This window comes from Squalius cephalus (assembly GCF_949319135.1).
Source record: "Squalius cephalus genome assembly, chromosome: 2".
NCBI classification, from domain to species: domain Eukaryota; kingdom Metazoa; phylum Chordata; class Actinopteri; order Cypriniformes; family Leuciscidae; genus Squalius; species Squalius cephalus.
In genome coordinates, this window is record NC_137123.1 from 17734074 (window position 1) to 17756448 (window position 22375).

The window sequence follows — 22375 nt, forward strand, 5'->3', positions numbered from 1 at the left end:
AAATGTTCGAGGTTGATTGACATGGGATTTAGAAAGTAATAGTTACAAGTAATCCAATACTTTTTAGAGACAGTTCTTAGTACAGTAATCTTACACCGTTGAAGATGTAATTAGTAGCTAGTAGCCTAATAAATTTTTTTTTTAGAGTAACTTACCCAACATATATTTTTATTCAGTATAGGGCAGTAAGTGATCGTTTAATTATTATTATTATTATTATTTAGATATATATACAGTATTTGACAGTATGTTGTTAACGGCATTGGGAGTAATTATATAGGCCTAATATGTGATTTTATATAATTTACTTATATCATATGCAATGCATTGCAAATAATATTGGAAACAGTAACAACTTGACGTGATCTATAATAAGCTATCCGACAACATAGTGATAAGATACATTTTTAAAAATATGAAAAATTAAAATGGTGCGGAGAAAGAATACTTTTTTGAGAACTACCTGGAAAGAATTTGAGTCAAGAGATTCATTCAAACGAACCGCCCAAAAGAATCGATTCACTACATTGAATCGAACCTCTAGCTCGTTTACTGGGACTTTAGCACCATCTAGCGGAGAGAACGAAGTAGTGCGAAAAGTTTTCAGTGTCCGCGACCATTTTATGGTCTCATTGTTGAAGTCCAGTTCGTGCTTTAGACGCAGAGATTGCGTCACATCAGAAGACTGTGGTGATATTTGCAATAACTGAAGCTGTAAATTGTTGTTTTTCCTTCATGGTGGGAGTTAGAATCCAAATAACTTCACAAGACAAACCAAACGTCAAACAGATACGCTAAAGTGGAGATGCCGGGGATTGAACCCGGGGCCTCATACATGCAAAGCATGCGCTCTACCACTGAGCTACATCCCCGTTAGGACATCCAGACTGAATTGGGCTACTAGTACACACGCACGCGCACGCGCACGAATCTGCATCCCACGCTGATTTCAGTCTTTACCTGTCAATCACATAGTGTATTTGGCGTTACTAACATTTGATTGGCTGACGCGACTTTAAAGGGCGGGATTTTGGAAAGAGGGAATGTGGATGAATGAAATAAGTCTGACTGAATTTTTTTTTCTCTTCGTCAATCAGTTATACCATCAATCAATCTATTTGTCTTTTATAAACTATTAATAACAATAATGTTTCTCAACCCTGCTATTATTTTCTCAGTTGTTAAAATAGTATTACCCCCAATCCCCCATCCTCTCCTCGGGTCGATATTAATTTTCTATTATTATTATTTTTTTTTTTAATTCAGTGTTCATTGGAGTGGTCCAAGACCTTGGGACTTTTGTCGCACTTGAACATGGAATACACACACACACACACACACACACACACACACACACACACACACACACACACACACACACACACACACACACACTTCCCATTAAAGTGATAACTCATGTAACAGGGGCAATGTTTTTTTTTGTTTGTTTTTTTACATTTTTAAAAACTGCAACAGGACGTTTTTTTATTCTGAATAAATAATCTTAAAGGTTTCTACTTTATTACAAAATCTGACTCTTCAGTATATATATATATAAACCGCTCAAAATGAAAACTAAAAATACCAAAACTTTACAATGATTAAAATTATTTTATAATGTCTAAATACATACCTGAATGCGTACTGGGAGAAAAACTGACTTTAGGAACAGTCCACTTGCTCCATATATAGAGCTATAAGGCATCTAGTGGCATCTAGTGAAATTTCATGTTATATTATTTTTTTCCACAAGAGGTCGGCAGAGACACTAAATGACTTTTTGAGTTGTTTTAACAAGTTTTTGCATGTAATGGAGAGTGATTTTGTATTTAAGAGAAATAATCGGAAGAATGTGTTATATAATTTAATATATATTAAAATTATTGACGAAAAATTGCATTAAACATAGAAATAAATAATACAAATGAAATGAAAAAAAAAAAAATGAACAAGTATAATTAGTACATATACAAGTACAGGCAAACTTTAAGGCAAGCAAGCAAACAAACTGTTCTTCTGACTTAATTTCCTTCACTATTATTTATTAATTTATTCCAGAACAGTAAAAAAGGGACACACAAGTGACTGAAATAGCTTTTTAATATTTAAAATGTAAACACATACATTGTAACACAGAAAATAATGGCCATGGTGGGACATCTGAAATCGTCTATTAATCTGTTGTTAAACACAAAACATCCTGTTTGTGAATTATGAACATCACGACCAGTTTAACATCGACTGTTATAAAGTGCTTCAGTTTTGGACCAAAGACGAAACTTTTTTCTTTTTTTGCTTCTTCCTCCACGTCATCCAATGTGCAGCAGGGGTTGTTGCTTCATTTCTGAGGGCGTTTGTCTAAAGAGCACCGCATGGATTTGGATATTAGACTCAAACGGTAGCACCTCATTGCTTTTGGTCACTTCACGCTGTAGGCGAACAACAAGAGAGCATTGGTCGAGATCGTGAACGTGGCAAACTAACTAAAGTTAAACTAAGGATTTACACAGAATAAAGAGGCACATCCTGAGTTATTAACTATGGCCAATGAATGTCTTTCTAGGAAAAGATGTAGCCATTGTTTTTTTGTTTTGTTTTTAAGGCCCTATTGTACAATGAAACTTGTTTCAAATCATACGGTGTAGACAACAACAACAACAACAACAAAAAATGTAACATTTAGTCGCCCTGTTGAGGGCCACTAGCATAACATCCAACACCGACAACTGGGTTGCTTGATAATACGTTCATCGGAAAGAGTTTAAAACCACTTCACCAGTTTTGGCACAGACATGATTTGATTCTGTACAGTTTCACGATATGAACTCGCCTCAGTTTTGAACACAATAATGAATCTCCCAGTGAAGTCCAGCCGAAACCCTCCTCGAGATCAGCGACCATCCGTTTGATACCCACACAGAAATACTTCAGGATAACGAAAGCTAGAACATGCTTGAGCTTACAATGGCGTCCTAAACACGGCATCCATGTAAAGCATGCAGGAAACTTCCAAAGTCATCCGCAAAAAAAAGTGTGCTCGACGCTTCTGGTGTCCTTTCTAGTCCATTAGCGGAGTGTTGTTTCAAGACCCCACACTTGCAAACACTTGACAACAATAGTGAAACATTGCACATCATTGCATCAAAATATCATTTGAGTATAGCTTTAAAATGCATATCGAAAAAATAAAGTACGAGGACCAAGAGGAGTTGCTGAAATGCAAAGTTTTGAAGCCTGTGCTAAATGAGGAGATGAAGTCGGCCCTGAATTAGACATCTCGTTGGCAGTGTCCGATTGAGATTTTTCGATAGAAACCCCGCAGACGTCTTGTCAATCAAACATTCACGAACAGCTTCAAGTTTTTTTTCCTCGCGTTCACCGTGACGGAGCAACAAGCACCAGGCTCAGCCTCGCCGTCATCGGCCTTTCACTCCAATTTCTTCTTCTTTTTTTTGCATTGATTTGCATTGATTTGCTTCAGTAGTGTGTTTCAGGTCCAGTGCCCGCTTGTGAGCGCACACACACACACACACACAGCTGAAATAGGACAAAAAAACTAAAAAGTAGTACAAAAACAAATGACACACTAGTCCCGCAGAGGTGTGTTTTGTGGATCACACCACTGACTCCTTGGTCTTCTGGTCTACGAGGAAGGCGTTCAGTTGAGAAATGTCCACAACGGCATCGTGTTTGTTCATGGAAATGTCTTTTAAGTGGTCCTCGTCCGTTTGGTCCTTGGCAAAATTCACAAATACCTGAAATGAGCACAAAAATATTAATAAGTTACAGCGGATGGTGTTTTTTATTTATTTATTTTTGTTCTTTTGCGAACTTCCGTTTTTTTACACAACCATTTAAAAATTTGGGGTCGGAAAGATTTTTTTTAAATGTTCTTGAAAGAAATGTTCTGTTCACCAAGGCTGCATTTATTTGATCAAAAACAGGCATTTTAAATGATAATATTTCATAATATTGCTGTTTTTACTGTTTTATATTTGAACATAATATTTTGTAATTCCTGTGATCAAAGCTGAATTTTCAGCATTATCACTCCAGTCTTCAGTGTCACATGATCCTTCAGAAATCACGCTAATATGATGGTTTGAGGATCAAAAAACATGTTGAAAACAGTCATGATGCTTCATATTTTTGGGGAAACTGTGATTTTTCAGGATTCTATGATGAACATAAAGTTCTGAAGAACAGCATTTTCTGAACTTTGTAACATTATAAATGTCTTTACTGTCACTTCTGATCAATTGAATGCATCCTTGCTGAATAAAAGTATTAAAGGGATACAGTAGTTCGCCCAAAAATGAAAGCTCTGTCATCATTTACTCGCCCTCATGTCGTTCCAAACCCGTAAGGCTTCTGAAGATGAACAAAAGTCTTACGGGTTTGGAACGCAAGAAATTAATGATGACAGAATTTTCATTTCTTTTAAATAACCTTTTTTCATGGTAGTATAGTCAACAAATAATTTTGCAATATTTCAGATTTTTTCAACAATTCATGTAATGCAAAATGCTCAAAAAGTGCACTTTTAAATCCATATGGCATCGAATATCCCATAAAACCCTAGGGGTGTGACAATATATCGTGTCACAATATATCACAATACAGAAACGCAACAGTATGTATCATGGATAGTGACAATCTGAAAAATAAAAACTACTGTATGAGAAAAAATTACAGTTTACACAGTTTTAGTGTCAGTACTACATTAACTACTATATATAATGTTGAATATAATGTATAATAATGCAGTGGGGGAATATTTGTGTGTCCTGATAATGCCAGATCTCTGATGTTACCAGTAAAAGTGGCCTACATTATTGTAAATATTTCTAGTCAGTGACCAAGTGCAATATTCGTCTAAAATAATTCAGTATTTTCAGCTTCAGAATCATGAATATTTTTACTCTGGTGTCTCTATTGTCCTGTGCATTGGGTTTCCAACACCAAGTCCAAGATATTCATTTACACGCACAATGTAATATCAAATTTAGCATTTTAATCAACAGTGCATTTTTTGTTAACCTTTTACCATATGTCTTGGAGTATCGCAATAATATCGTATCGTGAGTTCAGTATCGTGATATCTATTGATCATCGTGACATGAGGGTCTCGTCACACCCCTATAAAACAATCTTGAAGCGTTCTTACTTGGTCTAAAGTGGTCTGTGTGACGGAGTAGTCCTCGATGTGGAGCTGCTCTTTGTTCTTGGAGAGGATGTTGAAGATGCGTGCGAGGGAGGTGAGCGAGGAGGGCAGCTGGTACTGCAGCATGTTCCTGTGCTTCTCCTTCAGGGTGCTGCCCGGCAGCTCCCGCTCGATGAACTCCATCACCGGCTCCAGGCGCGGATCGGCTCCCGCCACCCGCAGGATGATGGTGTACCCGTCACCAAACCTGGAGCAGGAGCAAAGGGCTCAGTAAACACATTCAACAACTATACATTCTCTGGGATGAATCAGAAACACTTCTAACCTGTTCTTTAAGTGCTGCACACTGCCCAGGCAGCGAAACCTGCCGTTCACCATGATGGCCATCCGAGTGCAGAGAGCTTCACACTCCTCCATACTGCAGGAGAAACAGCAAAGTCACGCAAAGAAGCCAAGGATATACAACAATATGCTTTTTAGGGCTGGGTGGTATAACGATATCGTGGCGAGGATTTAAAGTGTCTATTTGTTAGAGATATAGCGGTGTAAATATATCCGCACTGCTACGTTATTGATAAAGAAATGTTATTTTCTCTATGTACGTTATTTTCTCATGAAAGAGATAAAATAAAGAGCGGGACATACATGATGTTAAAAAGAGTTAAGCGCGATAAGCCGTGAATTAACAACGTGTTAATTTACACGATCAAAGTGCAAGTTTTTGAAAACTATAGCATTATCGTGTCCGTGTAAACTACAAAAACGCGAATTTGTGAAAACGGTGAAATCACGCGCATGTGTACGTGTTCAGTCTACAAAGTGACATCGCCATCTACTGGCCTGGCAGCAGAATACAGCATTTTTAGTCATTTTCATGGATCCATGTGAACAGGGATAGTTTTGACAATGTTGTCACCTGTACGCGAAAAACGCAAAGGTAAAACGTTTCCTTGTTTATTACATTGTTGTCCTGTAAACAACCTAAGACAGCACGCGACTTATTGCGCCTGAACGGTCAAATACACATACAATTATGTCAAAATGCCCATCGTGTGGAGTATTCACGTAAACACAGTCGGTTATGTCTTAAGTGAACGTACACAGTTGGGTGAAAACAAAACCGCATGTATGTCAGTATATTAGATCTGTGTGTACGGTCTTAAAGTGACAGTAGCCTAATATTCCTGCTGCTGTCTGTATCATTAATGTGAATCAAACAACAAAAGAGAAAATCACTCACTGCTCTTGACTGAATCACTTTTGTAGCTTTAATAAAAATCGATTTAATATTTTTCATCCATATAGGGAAGACTATGCCGTATATACATTTAATTATTAGTATTTCTTACTACATAAAAATACTGTGCCTGAAAAACTTTACATTATACTTCATATTATTTGTATCTTTGTTCTAATAACAAAAATTAAATAATAACTATATCGTGATTTATATCGTTATCGTGAAATAAAATTTCTCATATGGTGAACTAAGATTTGCTTCAAATGCTTCTCTTCCTTTCTCACCTGTGTGAGGTCAGAACGACCGAGCGTCCCTCTTTAATGATGCTGAGGATGCAGTTCCACAGGGCTCGCCGGGCTTTGGGGTCCATCCCAGTGGTGGGTTCGTCCTGTAACAACAGCGACAGCCAGGTTAACCATCGCCCACAAGTTCAGCAGAAAACACAAGCAGAACACCATAAAGAGAGGGAAGAGCGCGAGCATGTTTCCTGATTCTGACTGACGGCACCAGAAAAGTGGAGACTCGCTAGAACTACTAAGTGTAACCCGGTTTCATGGGAATTAAACACTTCACAGCGTATTAAAAATATGGCAAGAGCTGGGTATCGCTTTTGTTCTGGGAAAAAGAGGCTAATCGGCCAATCTGAGGACTGTTACACAACAGCACTGATCTAAACTGGAATGAATGTCACAAGATCTTTTCTTGAAATGCAGATGACCTATATACACCCTGTTTTTTGGGGGGATTTTAGAGTATGAAAATGCTTTCTGAATTCAGTATATTAACCGTGCACAGGGTTTGCTCTGGTTTTGCTCCAATTAGATGGTTTCATGCTCTTGACAGCCAAAAATTCACCTCACAAAACACATTGTGGTTGGTATAAAACATGTTAATTTGCTATACCTTGTCATTTTATTCACATTTTTGTCTTTCATTTAAATGCTGCTAATATAATTTAGTATTTTGTATTTCATTTAGCTTTTATTTGTTATGCTATACTTTCTATGCACAAATGCATAGTTGCATTTGCATTGTATTATTCACATGAAGCCTTGTTTTTCCCTGTTCTCCATGATCAGTGCAGACCTATGACACAAATTCGGTGTATGATGCACTAGTAGAAAACCACTGGTTTATTCGAACACAACGTTGGATAGTTTATTATCTGCACACTCACCAAGAACACCACTGGCGGTCCTCCAATGAGCGCCATAGCGGTGGAAAGCTTCCTCATGTTTCCCCCGCTGTAGCTTCCTGCAGCTTTGTCTACATACTTCATCAGGCCCAGTTTACGAATGCCCCAATCCGCCACCTGAGACGAACAAACAACCAATCAGATCCCTCGATAATCAGCAGCAACACAAGACTTTCCCTCTCAAGGACAGCTAAAGACTGACCTCGCACACTTCTTTCTCGGGGACGCCCCGCAGGATGGCGTAAAACTCCAGATGTTCTCGGCCAGTCAGCAGGTCGTTGATGGCGTCAAACTGCGGGCAGTAGCCCATTTTCTGATGCACTTCATCAATCTCTGTCAGCACGCTGCAGAAAACAAGCCAAGAGTTGCTATTATTATAAAAAAGGTCACTTAAAAACACATTGTGTACATACTATGCATGATGGAAAACAATGTCAGAATACTAGCATATCGACAACCTCAAAGTCACAAAAAAATGGAGAAATGGTATTAGGAAAGCATTGAATCAGTAACATGATGTTTTCATTTATTTACCTTTTTCCTGCCAAGTAAGCCTCTCCACTAGACACAACTGAATCTCCTGTGAGCATCTTGAAGGTGCTTGTCTTTCCAGCTCCGTTCACACCGAGCAACCCGAAACACTAGTGAGAGAACATAATATCATCTAAACCATAATTCTAATCATACAAGACCAGCCCAACTAAACTAAAAACAGTTCTTCATAAACAAAGAAGACAGATATATGATCTCACCTCTCCTGGTGGGATTCCCACACACAGTCTGTCGACAGCTGGCTTCTGCTTCCTCTTATACACCTGCAGAATCAGCAATATTATTATTATTATTTTAACTGAACAACAATAATGATGCTATAATTATTATGTGACATAAGCTTGCTTGAGCCACTAATATATATAATGTGTATGTAGAAGGTGTGAGATGTTGCTCACCTTGGTGAGTTGTTTGAGCTCCAGAATATCAGTCTGTCCTCCTCCACCCAGAATCCTCTGTCTTTCTCTGGCCACATCCTCATCCTCCTCTCCGATGGGCTTCAGCTTAGTGCTAATCGGCCTATTAATACCACAACAGAACATGTATTAGATACATTAAAAACAGATTTTACATATATTTAAAATTGCTTGGAACAGAGAGGGTATGAAAGTATTGTCACCTAGCCTTGATGCAGAAACGGTACTGGATCAGGATGGTAATGCAGAAGAAAATCAATCCCTCTATGGCCATGGCAAACAGATTCTTGCCCACCATGTCCCACGCCAGAGGAGAGCGGAATCGATTCTCACCTGGAAACATTCAGAAACATCATGTCAGAAGACGCAGACCCAGAAAAACACTGCTATAGGCAGCTTACTAGGTTTTGGAAATGAGCCAAGGTCTACAAACTAAATTTTGTTACATTCGACCCTGAGATTTTGTTTAGAGGAAAACACATTTGAGCAGCTGCGATCCTAATGATTTTCCATGGAAATGATCCAGGACATGTTATGTCCACAAAAAGATGTCACTTTGACCTGGGCCCCAAACTAAACCAACACCAGCAATTATTTATACAATATCTGGAGAAAAAACACTTTCAGCTCCACTAAATTCCAAGCTAAAAAAATATATATGTTTTTCTAACATTCCCATTAAGTCATGAAAATGTTTTGAACATTGAACATTCAAAACATAAAAAAATGTTAAAAAAAATGTTAATAAAAAAAATGTTTTATGTGAATGTTCCATTTGATCATTTTGCAAACATTATGGGGACGTTACTTTTGAATGTTCTCTGAACATTCTGAAACAAGTAGTAACATTTAAAAAACATTAAATGAACATACAACTAAAATATTTCAGAAAAAAAAACCATTCCATGAACGATTTTAACGATTTTTAAGAAGTCTTTTTTATGCTCAACAAGGCTGCATTTGATTAATAATACAGTTACATTATTACAATTTTAATATATTTTATTAAATGTCATTTATTCCTGTGATCAAAGCTGAATTTTCAGCAGTCTTCAGTGTCACATGATCCTTCAGAAATCATTCTAATATGATGATTTGCTGCTCAAAAAACATTTCTGATTATTATCAGTTAGAAACGGTTGTGTTGCTTCATAATTTTTTAAGGATTATTTGATAAATAGAAAGTTCAAAAGAACAGCATGCATTTAAAACAGATTTTTTTAACACTATAAATGTCATTTTTGATCAGTTGAATGCATCCTTGCTGAATAAAAGTATTACAATCTTTGTAAAAACACACCAAATTTTTCAAAAGGAGTGTATACTAGATAGTATAAAAATCAGTAGACGAACATCCAACCAAAATGTTTCTGAAAAACGATTTTTAAATTATGTTTGCGCTAAACATTGATAAAGACCAGATAACTTTGAACAAACGTTCTAATAGCGTTACTGAAAGAACTTTGACTCAGAACTTTGAGAGAACCTTGCCAGAACGTCAGCCAAAGTTCTGAGAACGTTCGTTTATAGCCGCAATTCTAGATGGACATTCATTTCACTACAAGATTTTTTAAAACTAATTAGGATTCGATTGGCTAAACTGAATCATGTGTTTGTGGGAATGGTACACACCAAATCTCTCCAGTGCGTCAGACATAGCTTGGTTCTTCACCATGTCAATGAGACCCCTGCCCAGACAGAAGTGAGGGAAGATCAGGAACACGTTCTTCAAGATGTCGTTGATGCCTCCAATCTCCTGAAATAAAAATGACAAGAAACATCCACAGTTAGTTTAGGGTTTCTTTTGTGGAGAGCTGAACTATTGTCATCACAAATTAGATCACATTAGTTAGAAGATATATAAATCAAGCACAGCTGAGAAATATGAACTTACATTGCTGCCAAAAAGCTCCAGGACAAATGTGGATACGCTGCCATTTATCCCAATGAGGATGTTAACGCTGGTCAAAACCACATATGCTGTACTGGGAATCTTAAAGAAGAATGACGCTGGGTACATCAGGGGTGTTATGGACCACCTAGATGGACACAAAGAAATGCACATGGCCAAAGCTTTCATATTAGTGACATATTTTTGGAGATGTTACACGTAAAACTCAACTCTTATTTCTTATGATTCTTTACTCTTATGATTAAGATTTTTGCTCTATTTATGATTTATGGTCACCAAGGCTGTTTATTTGATAAAAAACACATTAATATTGTGAAATATTTCAATTTAAAAGAGCTGTTTTCTATTTAAATGTTTTCTATAGTAGGGGTGCATGTATTCATCCTGAACCGTCACAGTTCGGTGCATAGAGTTAGACGACGAATACAGTCAGTCACTGGCGATACACACTCCAATCCAGAAGGGGGCGTGCGCGGCAATGCAACACTGTTTGCTAACCACCAAAACAGGAAAAGAACTGAAGAAGAAGAGACGATATATGCACCAACCCAAAACAAGTGTTCAGATGCCTCGCAAGAGCTGCTAGTAGGCTATATACGCTGAGTTTTGATTAATTTTTGTGACGTGCTCCACAAAATTCACAGATAGGAAACTGGGACGGTAGGAAGCGGCATCTCATTTGCTTTCTTTATTTTAAAAGAGCACAATTTTTTGTTTTCATTGTGAAGGTACACAAATAAAAATAGACTCTTTATAGTTTAGAATGATGTCTTACGCTTATCTGTTGGTTTTCCTTTTGTACCGAACTCGTATCAAACCATGATCTCAAAACTGAGGTACGTACCGAACTGTGACTTCTCTGCACCGTTACACCCCTACTAGATAGTAAGGCAATTTGTAGCCCATCTTACCCATAGAGCAACAGCAGGAGAGCAAGAACAGGAAGATTGGTGGAGGACACATAGGCCTCTTGTTGGAAACAGAGGAAGATAATGATGACCAGGGTCGCCGGGACAATGTAGTTGCACTAAAGTACAAAGATGAAGTCAGTTGAAAGCCATTTGAACTCATTTTGAGTAAGATTATACCATTTTACAACATACTCACCATATCCCAAACAAAGTTGGCTAGCCAGTAGAGGAAGGGCTGTACTCCGCTGATGAACTGCATGTGTTTGGCTTTATTCACTCGCTCCTGGATGAGGAACACCACAAAGCTAGCCGGGACGAAGGACATGGCGAATATGACGCAGATGGACACCAGCACGTCGACTGAGGTTGTCATTCTGGGATGGGATGGGATCAAAGGTCAGAGATCGAGACTGTGCATGTACATGGGTTTGAGTGTGTGATCAGGGTGCTTTCAGATTTACTTACAGCGCCACCTGAGAGAGCTGCTCTTTGGTGAGGTTGAGCGGATGGTTGAAAGCTTTGATGCCGAACTTGGAGCGCTCCGGGCCGGGGGGCAGATTAGCACGCAGGACGGCATTGTTCATGACATTGAGGAACGCTCCGATACTGTGCCAGCCCTTATTATTGAACCAAATCTGAAAGAGCACACAATCATGTCAGTCTTCTTGCTCTTACAGAGCAACAAAAGCCCTTAAAGCTCCTTGACATTGTGCAATCATCAGTGTTTATGAGTTCTGGCATAATAATAGACTGTTCCATCTACAAAAATAGATAACTTTGGCCTCAACATTAACAAAGCCTACAACGTGCCAGTTCACCTCTAGGATTTATACTGATAAGATATACATTTTTATTTTAAGTTATTTTTGTACTTGTAGTTCTTTACTTTATTCATATAATTAGGTCTAAGGTTCAATATTAGTAATTAAAAAACTATATATATATATATATATATAAAATTAATTAAAATATAATAAAGATAATAAGGATATAATAAAGTCTATAAACAACTTAAAATAATAACAATTATATATATACATACAACATATACAACAATACATATATTGCCATTATTTATATATAAAAAATCCTTAATATTAATATTAGTCATTAAAAATCTTAAAGTAAAGACATAAATACCTTACAATAACAATTATATAATGACATCTTAAGTTTAGCCGATTTTCTCTTGGACAATAACTTAAGCTGTGCAGAAATAGTGTTGCCAAAACACTCGTGCCAAGATACGTTTACACAATCAAGCACTTGTAAGTCTTTTAACGTCTTTGTTTCCCAGCTTGTATAAAGAGTGCAAGCTTTCATCATGACTAGGACATCTACGCATGTCTGTATGGTCAGAGAAACACATCCAGCGCAGAATGCAGTGTACACACCTTTACATTGTTCTTGGTATCAAGCCCTTGGATAAAAATCGACAGGCTTCCCAGAAAGCGGTCAGCTGCTGTACCCTATGGGTTGCAAAACAAAGACAGGGTTAAGGCAAGTAAATCCCAAACATTGGGCAACATCTGACTCCAATATGGGCCATAGTTTATGTTCAAACATTGTAAACATGAGCATGGGCCGACAAAGTTAGACATACCGCTTGAAGACTGAAGCGTTTACGAATGTGAGAGATGGCATCGGTGATCTCATCGCCAGGGGGGAGGGCCTGTGAGCTTCTGGCACCCAATGAGAATCCACCATACCTGTAGGACAGCCAATGAGAAAGAGATTTGAGGTTCAAATCTAACCCTGCATTATTATTATTTTCCTCATCAATTTCAAATCTGAAATGATAAGCATACCTGAATTCGTTGACCCAGAGTTTGTTCTTCAAGCTGAACAGACAAAACAAGACTGAGTTAAAGCGCTGCCATGAGAATGAAAACCAGGAACTCTTTATTTCTGGATTTGCTTAACCCACCTTTTCCCAATAATCTGTGCGTATGTTTTCACCAAGTAGTCTGACATATTTCTGCCGGTCAGATTCTGCAAGGTTTCATCAGCAGTGACTTTAATCTAAGGAATATCAGAAGAAAAAGCCAATGAACACTTTGTTGTGCTGTCACTGAAACATAATGATACAAATCAGAAATAATAGCGCTATTGAAGAAGTACAATATTTGAGGAATATGTCTACCTGAGGGGGCGGCAGACCTCCTGCTCCTGGCGGACACTCCGGAAGCATCTTTTTCCTTCCTTCGCAACTGCACTCGCACAGAGGCGATGGGTTTTCCATACTCCAGTTCCCGTTTAGGAAAATGTCCTGAACGGTCTCGGGAATCTCGGGAACCTCCCACTCTCCATCTTTAATCGGACATGATTTGCTACTGTTTCACAAAAACAAACATAAATAAATATTTAATGATTAATAAATAATTATTATTAATAAAAATGTTTTCAAATTGCACACTACATTAAATTATAAAAATAACATTTAAATTCACAAATGTAAAACTTTTTCAACTTATTGGATAATCAAATGTACAGTATATATGATCTCTCTATAGAGACACTCGAAATAAAAAACGAGGACTTTAATTATAGGAATTTTAAAATAAAAAGCAATTAAATAGAAGCATCTTCTACTCTGTAAAAAGTGGTAACCTTTTTTACTTGATTTAAACCCATAAAAATAAATGTTGTTGTTATAAATGAATGTATTTAGGTTGATTCAATGATACTAAATTATATTTTTGGCTTGAATAAAACCAGTTAATAAAACCAGAGCCAGCTGCTCTTTTTAATTTGCACTACAGCAAAGTGATATGAGGAAAAGGTTTGAAGACTCACACATCGTTGTGCTGATCTGTGCATTGTTCGTTGTAAGCCGGACTGTCCATCAGAGCTTCAAGTAAGCTGTTTGTATGCCCGTCCTCTGGTGCATCATTGCTGTAGCGAGAAACCAAACATTAGACTCTCAAAGACTCATGGGAATCAAACCGCAGACTCAAGTGTGTGGATGGTAGCGTGTACCTGAAGAAGGCGAACTGCTCCTCATACATGCTGGGCTCCAGAGCGAGGCTGGGATACTTTCCAAACGGAGGGACAATGAGACTGAAGACCAGGGCGATGCACACGAACACAGCCGGAAGAACGATCTGGAATGATACGTTTTTTTAAGGACATAATTAGAAATTGCAAACAGACAACACAGGAAAATCTTAAAAAGGAATATTATATAAACAACATACCTGAGCAAAGAAACCTTTCCGGGAACGTCGGGCGTACAGGAAGCGTTTCCAGAGCAAAGCCACGAACTGCTGTCTCTTCAGACTCCAGCCCTTCACCTGGTATGAGCCTTTCCCATCAGCGCCGCCCAACCAGTCCGTCTCACGTGATTCTGCAGGTGCACCAAAAGAAAAATGGCTTTCATATGACATTGTCTTCCAGTAAATAAGCACAAACAATATGGGTAACACTTTAGTTTAGCGTCCAATTCTCACTATTAACTAGTTGCTTATTATCATGCATATTACTAGGATATTGGCACATACTAAGCACATATTAATAACTTATTCTGCATGACCATATTCCACATCCCTAATTCTACCCAATACCTAAACTTAACAACCTTACTAACTATTAATAAGCAGTAATCAGGAGTTTATTGAGGCAACAGTTGTAGCTAATAGTTAGTTAATGGTGAGAACTGGCCCTAATCTAAAGTGTGATCAGAATATATAGCAATAAACAGAAATATAATATTTATCTATTTATACAATAGTTCAAAAGTTTGGGGTCAGAAAGATTTTTTTTTTTAAAGAAATTTATACTATATTTTATACTGTATATTATTTTAAGATTTCTAATACAAATAAAAGCTGTTTTTTCCCTTCATATTCATCAAAAAATCCATGGTTTCCACAAAAATATGAAGCTGAACAATTATTTTCAACATTGATAATTGTTGTTTTTTCATCAAATCATCATATTAGAGTGATTTCTGAAGGATCATGTAATACTGAAGACTGGAGTAATGATGCTGAAAATTCAGCTTTGATCACAGGAATATATGTCATTTTACTTTAACATTTATTCACATTTAAATAGTTATTTTGAACTGTAATAATATCTCACAATTGTACTGTTTTTACTGTAAAAAAAAAAGAAGGAATTATTCCAAACTTTTGAACTTTTGTACTCCAAATTAATCATTGAAAATATCTACCATGATACTTAGATATTTATAATATTTCAAAATTAAGTCAAAATATAGTAAATATTCAATCTATTGCCAAGCTATATTTTTCATATAAGACATGAGATGATGGTTCATAACTCAAAATACATATTTAAAATAAGTGTGATGGATGAAGGATGGGTAAAGTAACTACCTGGATCACCTTCTGAGTCATTGAGGTCAAAGTCGTCTTCAGTAAAAGGCTTCAGGCAGCTCTGATGGTCCCCAAAAGCGTGTCTGCGGTTCCTGCGTGCTGGTAGAGTTCCATCTGATCGACAATATAATGGGAAAAACATAGTAAATCTACGTGTTTCCAAAGACACTATCCAATAAAAAGAGAAATGTGTTCGGCTGTACCTGAGATTTCAACATCGACACCGCTGTCTTCTGCCACTTTGAGGAAAATCTGCTCAAAATAATCACAAACACAAACCAGTTATATTCACATTCTTGCATGGAATGAACTGAATTAAATGAAGAGATATTTGGTTTATTCAGTGATGGTACCTCTTCCAGTGTGGTGTCGGAAATGCCATAGCTGGAAATGCCGAGGTCGGTGAGCCGGTCGTCGATCTCATGGAAGAGCTCCACGAACTCTCCAGCTTTGGCAGACTCGTAAGGCAGAACGTACATGATCTCATGACCCATATCTTCAACTAGTCTGGCTGAAGGGACGTGCTTGAAAATCACATTGGAGATCAGGGAGACATCTGGAATATGGAAAGAGTTGAGAAAGCATTCAGAACGCATGAATGACTTGAAACAAATGAGTTTGGAACAACATGAGGGTAAATAATGAAAGAAATTTAATTTTTTGGGTGAACTATCCCTTTAAAAGTGTATTAACTCTATATACCAATGTTATTTGGTATTATCTTTTTTAAATGGCCGTTTTTTTGAATATCCTTCCAAGCCCAGTCTTAGATATCTGTAAAGAGTTTTGTGGACATTGGATGCGTCAACTGTCTGGTTACCAACATTCTTTAACATATCTTCTTTTGTGTTCAACAGAAGAAAGAAACTCAAACAGGTTTGGAACCATTTGAGGGTGAGTAAGTGATGACAGATTTTTTATTTTTGGGTGAACTATTACTATCACTATAACGATAATAACCCTGATAAATACCTATGGTGGTGGTTTCGCTTTCATGGTCACTGCCAAGCCCAGCATCAGAACTGCTCTCCGATACACTGTCCTCCTACAGAGACAAAGAAAATCACAAAATATGAAGTTTTCAGATGGAGAGAGCAATATAAATGTGAAGATTATCCACTCCTTTATAGCCAAAATGTACATTAAAAACCATTCCTACCTTCTTGAGACTTGCTTTGGAATAGGAGACGGTGCTGTTGGAGGTGCGGCAGGAGCTTGCGGAGAGATCGAAGTCTTTCTTCACCAGCGTCAGGTAGTATCCCGTTCCCAGCTGGGTCTTGAGGAACAGAGAGGAACCCACACAGCACAGCTTCCCATGGGAGATGATGGCGATACGATCCCCCAGGATATCAGCTTCGTCCATGTGGTGGGTGGACAGGATGATCGTGCGACCTGAAGGAAAAACGACACGGGTTAAAGGAACGTTTCGAGAAGAACATCATGACAACGTTGGGTTGGACAGAATCCGCCTGTACCTGGACGATACTTCAGCAGCAGGTCCCAGATCCCACGGCGAGCGTAAGGATCGACTCCAGCGGTCGGTTCATCCAGGATCACAACCTTTGAGCCTCCAACGAACGCCAGCGCTACTGATAACTTCCTCTGCATTCCTCCTATATGGACCATAACGGTTAGTTCTGTTACTGTTTCATCCAAGTATTTTCATATCATAATACAGCTGTTTTTGATGGAAATTTAAAACATGGTTGATACACTAACATTCAAATTTTGGGGGCCTTTAAAAAAAATAAACCCTTTTATTTAGCAAGGAGGCATTAAATTGATCAAAAGTGACAGTAAAGACATTTATAATGTTCAAAAAAGTTACATTTCAAATAAATGCTGTTCTTTTGAAATTTCTATTCATCAAACAATCCTGAAAAAATATTAAGCAGCACAACTGTTTTCAGTTGATAATAATGATAAATGTTTCTTGAGCATCAAATCATCATATTAGAGTGATTTCTGAAGGATCATGTGTCACTGAAGACTGGAGTAATGATGCTGAAAATTCAGCTTTGATCACAAGAATAAATTACATTTTACCATATATTAAAAACAGTTGTTTTAAATTGTAATAATATTTCACAATATTACAATTTTTACTGTATTTTTCATTAAATGAATGCAGCCTTGGTGAGCATATATGGAAATACTAAAGATTGTATAAATGGTACAGCAAAATCTCATAATTTCCGCACCTGAGAGCTGGTTTGTGCGAGATTTGCTTTTATGAGGCAGGCCGAGGTCCATCAAGATCTGCTCCATCTCCGATTTCACCTTCTCCTCAGGCAAACCCTTCAGACGTGCATAAAACCAGATGTGTTCCTCCACGGTGAGCCTAAAACACACAGATGAGAACACAGTCTAAATCTAGAGCTAGTAAGCTTTTAATTTGTCACATGCACAGAACAACTGAGCTTCTAAAATGTGTTTTTGGTGGCATCGTACATGCTAAAGAGGACGTTATGCTGCGGACACACGCCCAGGTTTTGACGTATAGCGTTCAGATCGGTGCGGATGTCTTTGCCCTGGATATAAGCAGTGCCCGAGGTGGGTGGGAACAGGCCAGTGAGGATAGACCTAAGAGAGCAAGAAATATTGAGCTTATCATTAAGCACGTTACTAGCATCAGATGTTGTTAAGATCTTGTGTTGAGTTGTCTTACATGGTTGTGGTTTTTCCAGCGCCATTGTGGCCGAGGAAGGAGGTGATCTGACCCTCGTAAAAACCTAGAGTCAAACCATCCACTGCCAGTTTGCCGTTGCTGTAGACCTTCACCAGGTTCTCGATGTAAACACCTGGATCCAGGTGGGCTGGTTCCTCTTCAATGCATACAGCTAGAAGATTAATCAAACCACATATGTCAGCGTTTACACTCAATATTTGGATTTTACAGTGCGCACATCCAATAGCTTTTGGTTAAACATATTCTTCTGAACCAAGTTCAGTACTGTCAAAAATAATGAACACAACCAAGATTTTTAATACCTTCAGCATTTTCTTTATTGTTGGTCGGCGCTGCTGTAATCCAACCACATTTCTCTCCACACCAGTAGGACTTGGTGAAAGGGAAGTACCAGGGACGTGGGATACCAAATTGGCCTGTGAGATTGACATTTTTTACACCATTAGAAACCTCACAAAGCCATCCAATATCCTGCAAGCATGAATTATATATTAACCAAATGCCACTAACCTGGAAACACCGCTTCAATGTACCAGGTCATGATGGCGTAGAGCACAGCGTCGAAGAGCATGAGTGAGATGGAGGTGGTGAGGCTGTAGCTGTCCTCCTGCATGGGGCTGGAGAGAAGGTTACTCCACTGTATTCCCACTCCCTGCTCCTCGAACAGAGCGAAGTACTCGCAGCCGAAGCCGAACGCCACCGGAGACAAGAGGCTCTGAGGAGAGACAGGCAGAGGCCTTCAGTGCGTCGGGTCAAACACACACACACAAGCACAGGGCACGGGTTTGAAAAAAATGAAAATAATAATAATAATAATAATAATTAAGATGAAAATAAATAAATAAATATTACATTAAAATAAATAAGTCAATAAATAATACATCTAACAGGGCAGTAATATAATGAGTAGAAAATACTTAAAATAAATTTAACTACATAGAAAATAAATCTTTTGATAAAAAAAATAGATTAAAATAATTATGTAAATAATACTTATATTCAAATTAATTATTAAAATATAGATTAAATAAGTATAAATAAGTAAAGAAATATTAGGTTATATAAGTCAACATGTACTGTAATAAATAAATAAATATTAGATTTAAATGAATGCATAAAATTGAACAGAATAGAAAATAAATAAACAATTAAACAGAGAAAAAAAAACAAACAATTAAAATACATAGACTAAAATAAATGGATTCAAATAAATAGGAAAAATTAGGTTAAAATAAGTAAATAAATAAATAAATAATATTATTAAAATAAATAAGTAAATAATAAAATATAATTAATAAACATAAATGCTATTAAAATAAATAAGTAAGATTAGTTTCAAATAAACAAGTAAATAATTAAATACAAATTACATTAAAATAAGTAAATAAATAAAAACTAGATTAAATAAACAAATACAAATTACATTATAATGAAAAAAGTAAATAAATATTTTCCAAATCTAGACATTTTTATAATATAAATTTTTCAAACTATATATTGGGTCTTCATACAAGAAACTATATAGACGCCTCACATGAGAATGATCATTGTTGTGGGTACATGGCATGGGTCATTGCTGAGCAGATGTACAACATTCACACAATTCCCACTCACCGCTACTACTTTGGCGCCAAAACCCACGTAATCCTGCCAGGCCACGCACAGCACATAGGGAAGGTAGAGGGTGAAGTATATGATGCCTCCGCAGGCCGCGGCGAGGTTAGCGCGCGAGAAAAGCGTGCTGATCAAGAAACACTGCATGATGGTCACAACGGCAAAGGAGGCCAGGAACAAGTAGACTACGCCAGGGTCACTGTACGGCAGGAGATTCCCCATCTGAGCACAATACGAGAAACAAAACCATCTTTAGTTGTTGTTGTTAGGGTTATATTTTTACTATAGGAACGGAGCAATGCACACCTTCAGGATGAGCACCAGTAGGGCGGCGCTGATGAGCAGTGGTATCAGACTACTGATGAACCAGCTCAGCCACAAGATCCCATTATCCAAACCCATAATCCTCATGGTCTCCTTGAGCCGTGCTTCCTTCTCGTACACCACACCCTTGATGATGATGGCCACCGAGTACATCCAGGCCAGGGTCATGAACAGAGGCATGGAGCGGCTCATTATCCGCAGGAAACTAGGGAAGAGGAGACAGGGTGGGTTACGCCTTCAGCACCAACGATATCCAAAAGATATCTGCTAAGATACCTCGTTTAGGGCAAACGAGCTCAAAGTAGTGAATAATTTAGCATTCTTATGACAACATTTGTAATTTTATGATTATAGTATCACATTCTTCAGTTAGCAACATCACTTATTTCAGTTGGTATGACAACTTTGAATGAATTAATAAAAATAAAATATTGAATATAAAAATATTACAAATATATAATTAAATAATAAAATGTTAACAAATAATAGATTTAAATAAATAAATAATACAAAATATAAATAAATACATACAGTTAACAATACTATAGTAGTATTGAGTAGAAAAAAACTGATTTAATGTAAAAGGAAATATTAATAAAATATATTTTACACATACTGTATTTAAAATATTAGTTTTTCCACAGTATAAATTGGGTCTTTATGCATGAAAACATATAACTGCCTTTTAAATTTTACGGATGGGGTCCCTCACATGTTTTTTTCTGAACCTGATCATGAATGTACAGAGTATTATGATATTTCTTACACGTCGTCCACATAGCAGGGATAAGGCATCTGCTGGATGTAAACTCCAGTTTTCTCCTTGCTTCCCGTCAGAGCTCGTATGATCCCGTGTTCAATCACGTCCTGCAGGTAAGAGAAGCCGCCCCAGATGTACCGCATATCCTCAAACGGGTCCGCTCGAGGACCGGGATCCCAATATCTACGGCAAACACAATCACATCATTCATTTTCTCCAAACGGAAGCTGTGCGGACAAATTCGTAGCATGATTAGAAAAACGTAGCCTATCATACCCATCCTTGATCTTGTTAGTGCGCTCCACATTATCGATGTCCATGCGTATCTTGTAGTTGATGTGGGGCGGCAGATCAGACGTGTTGGACTGCATGTCAGGAAACACTATTCCAGCCCAGAACTTGCGGTCGTCCAGCAGATGCATGGACTTGTTTACCAAGCGTTCTTCATTAGCCACCGGCTCCAACTTATCCAAGTTCACACACTTCAGGGGAGGAAATTGAAAAGTTTATCAGAAAGAAGTCATGGTCAGGTTAAATCAATGATCCTCAATTCTGGCAATTAAATAATCTGGACCAATTTCCCCCCAACTAAATCCCATAAAAGTGCAGTTGGGAGTGGAAATCGGCATGCATATTAAAAAAACAGACGCAGTCGGATCATTTCCATAATGCATCTGGTTTAAAACAGGCTTTTTTCTGCGTTAAATAATGGCGCAAATACCAGTAAATTGACTAGCGCAAACCTTAGTAAATCACCTTGCATGATTCATTTAAATACTCTCCTCCCATAAAGTTTGCATCTGAAAGGGAAAGTCCTACAAATGCATATGCAATGAGGTCAGCCGAAAAAACAACAACCTTGTCCACACCTTTTCAGCGCTAATTTGCACTGTGTGTCTTTAGTAAATCCTGACAGTCGTTTTTTAACGCCAAAAGCTGTTAGTAAATGTGGCCCTAAATCACAAAATAATCAGTCAATCCATCTGACTTTAGAGTGGAATGACTTGTTTTGGTGGTTTTCTGTTGGAGTGCGGCATAATTGATTTGTAACTGTAATTCAGTGGAGAACTGAGAACTGTTTCTTTCTGACAGGGCGACACACTGACCCAGAAAAACAAGACAGGCACTTAAAGCGTGGGTTCGGTTTTCTTAGAAACATTAAATTGATTAGCAAAGATCACAACATGCCCACACAATCCTGCTGATGCCGTTTTAAAGGACTAGATGTAATCCATGCTCACACATAATGAGATCAAGA

At 37.7% G+C, this 22375-nt stretch overlaps 1 protein-coding gene across 2 annotated transcripts in view; it reads right to left on the reverse strand.

Moving 5' to 3' along the window:
* Window positions 1-3436: 3436 nt before the first annotated feature.
* The window catches only part of abca1a (ATP-binding cassette, sub-family A (ABC1), member 1A), a 40702-nt gene continuing 21763 nt past the window's right edge, over window positions 3437-22375 (reverse strand). Inside the window, exons 13-50 of one of the 2 annotated variants that reach the window (XM_079850829.1) lie at window positions 21394-21599; window positions 21124-21300; window positions 20340-20562; window positions 20034-20255; window positions 18930-19134; window positions 18722-18835; window positions 18399-18570; window positions 18182-18313; window positions 17932-18071; window positions 17206-17343; window positions 16890-17122; window positions 16703-16775; window positions 16084-16286; window positions 15934-15982; window positions 15740-15844; window positions 14588-14736; window positions 14370-14494; window positions 14187-14285; window positions 13534-13723; window positions 13318-13412; window positions 13199-13231; window positions 12994-13099; window positions 12785-12859; window positions 11856-12025; window positions 11587-11764; window positions 11391-11506; window positions 10462-10606; window positions 10200-10323; window positions 8771-8900; window positions 8550-8670; window positions 8352-8414; window positions 8134-8240; window positions 7802-7943; window positions 7582-7716; window positions 6689-6792; window positions 5490-5582; window positions 5168-5411; window positions 3437-3755 (exon numbers count right to left, since the gene is read on the reverse strand). In XM_079850829.1, the coding sequence (XP_079706955.1) occupies window positions 3615-3755; window positions 5168-5411; window positions 5490-5582; window positions 6689-6792; window positions 7582-7716; window positions 7802-7943; window positions 8134-8240; window positions 8352-8414; window positions 8550-8670; window positions 8771-8900; window positions 10200-10323; window positions 10462-10606; window positions 11391-11506; window positions 11587-11764; window positions 11856-12025; window positions 12785-12859; window positions 12994-13099; window positions 13199-13231; window positions 13318-13412; window positions 13534-13723; window positions 14187-14285; window positions 14370-14494; window positions 14588-14736; window positions 15740-15844; window positions 15934-15982; window positions 16084-16286; window positions 16703-16775; window positions 16890-17122; window positions 17206-17343; window positions 17932-18071; window positions 18182-18313; window positions 18399-18570; window positions 18722-18835; window positions 18930-19134; window positions 20034-20255; window positions 20340-20562; window positions 21124-21300; window positions 21394-21599 (5277 nt within the window). In that variant the 3' untranslated portion in view covers window positions 3437-3614. Of the gene's footprint in view, window positions 3756-5167; window positions 5412-5489; window positions 5583-6688; window positions 6793-7581; window positions 7717-7801; window positions 7944-8133; window positions 8241-8351; window positions 8415-8549; window positions 8671-8770; window positions 8901-10199; window positions 10324-10461; window positions 10607-11390; window positions 11507-11586; window positions 11765-11855; window positions 12026-12784; window positions 12860-12993; window positions 13100-13198; window positions 13232-13317; window positions 13413-13533; window positions 13724-14186; window positions 14286-14369; window positions 14495-14587; window positions 14737-15730; window positions 15845-15933; window positions 15983-16083; window positions 16287-16702; window positions 16776-16889; window positions 17123-17205; window positions 17344-17931; window positions 18072-18181; window positions 18314-18398; window positions 18571-18721; window positions 18836-18929; window positions 19135-20033; window positions 20256-20339; window positions 20563-21123; window positions 21301-21393; window positions 21600-22375 lie in introns of both variants that reach the window. The other variant, XM_079850828.1, reaches the window with a different exon arrangement.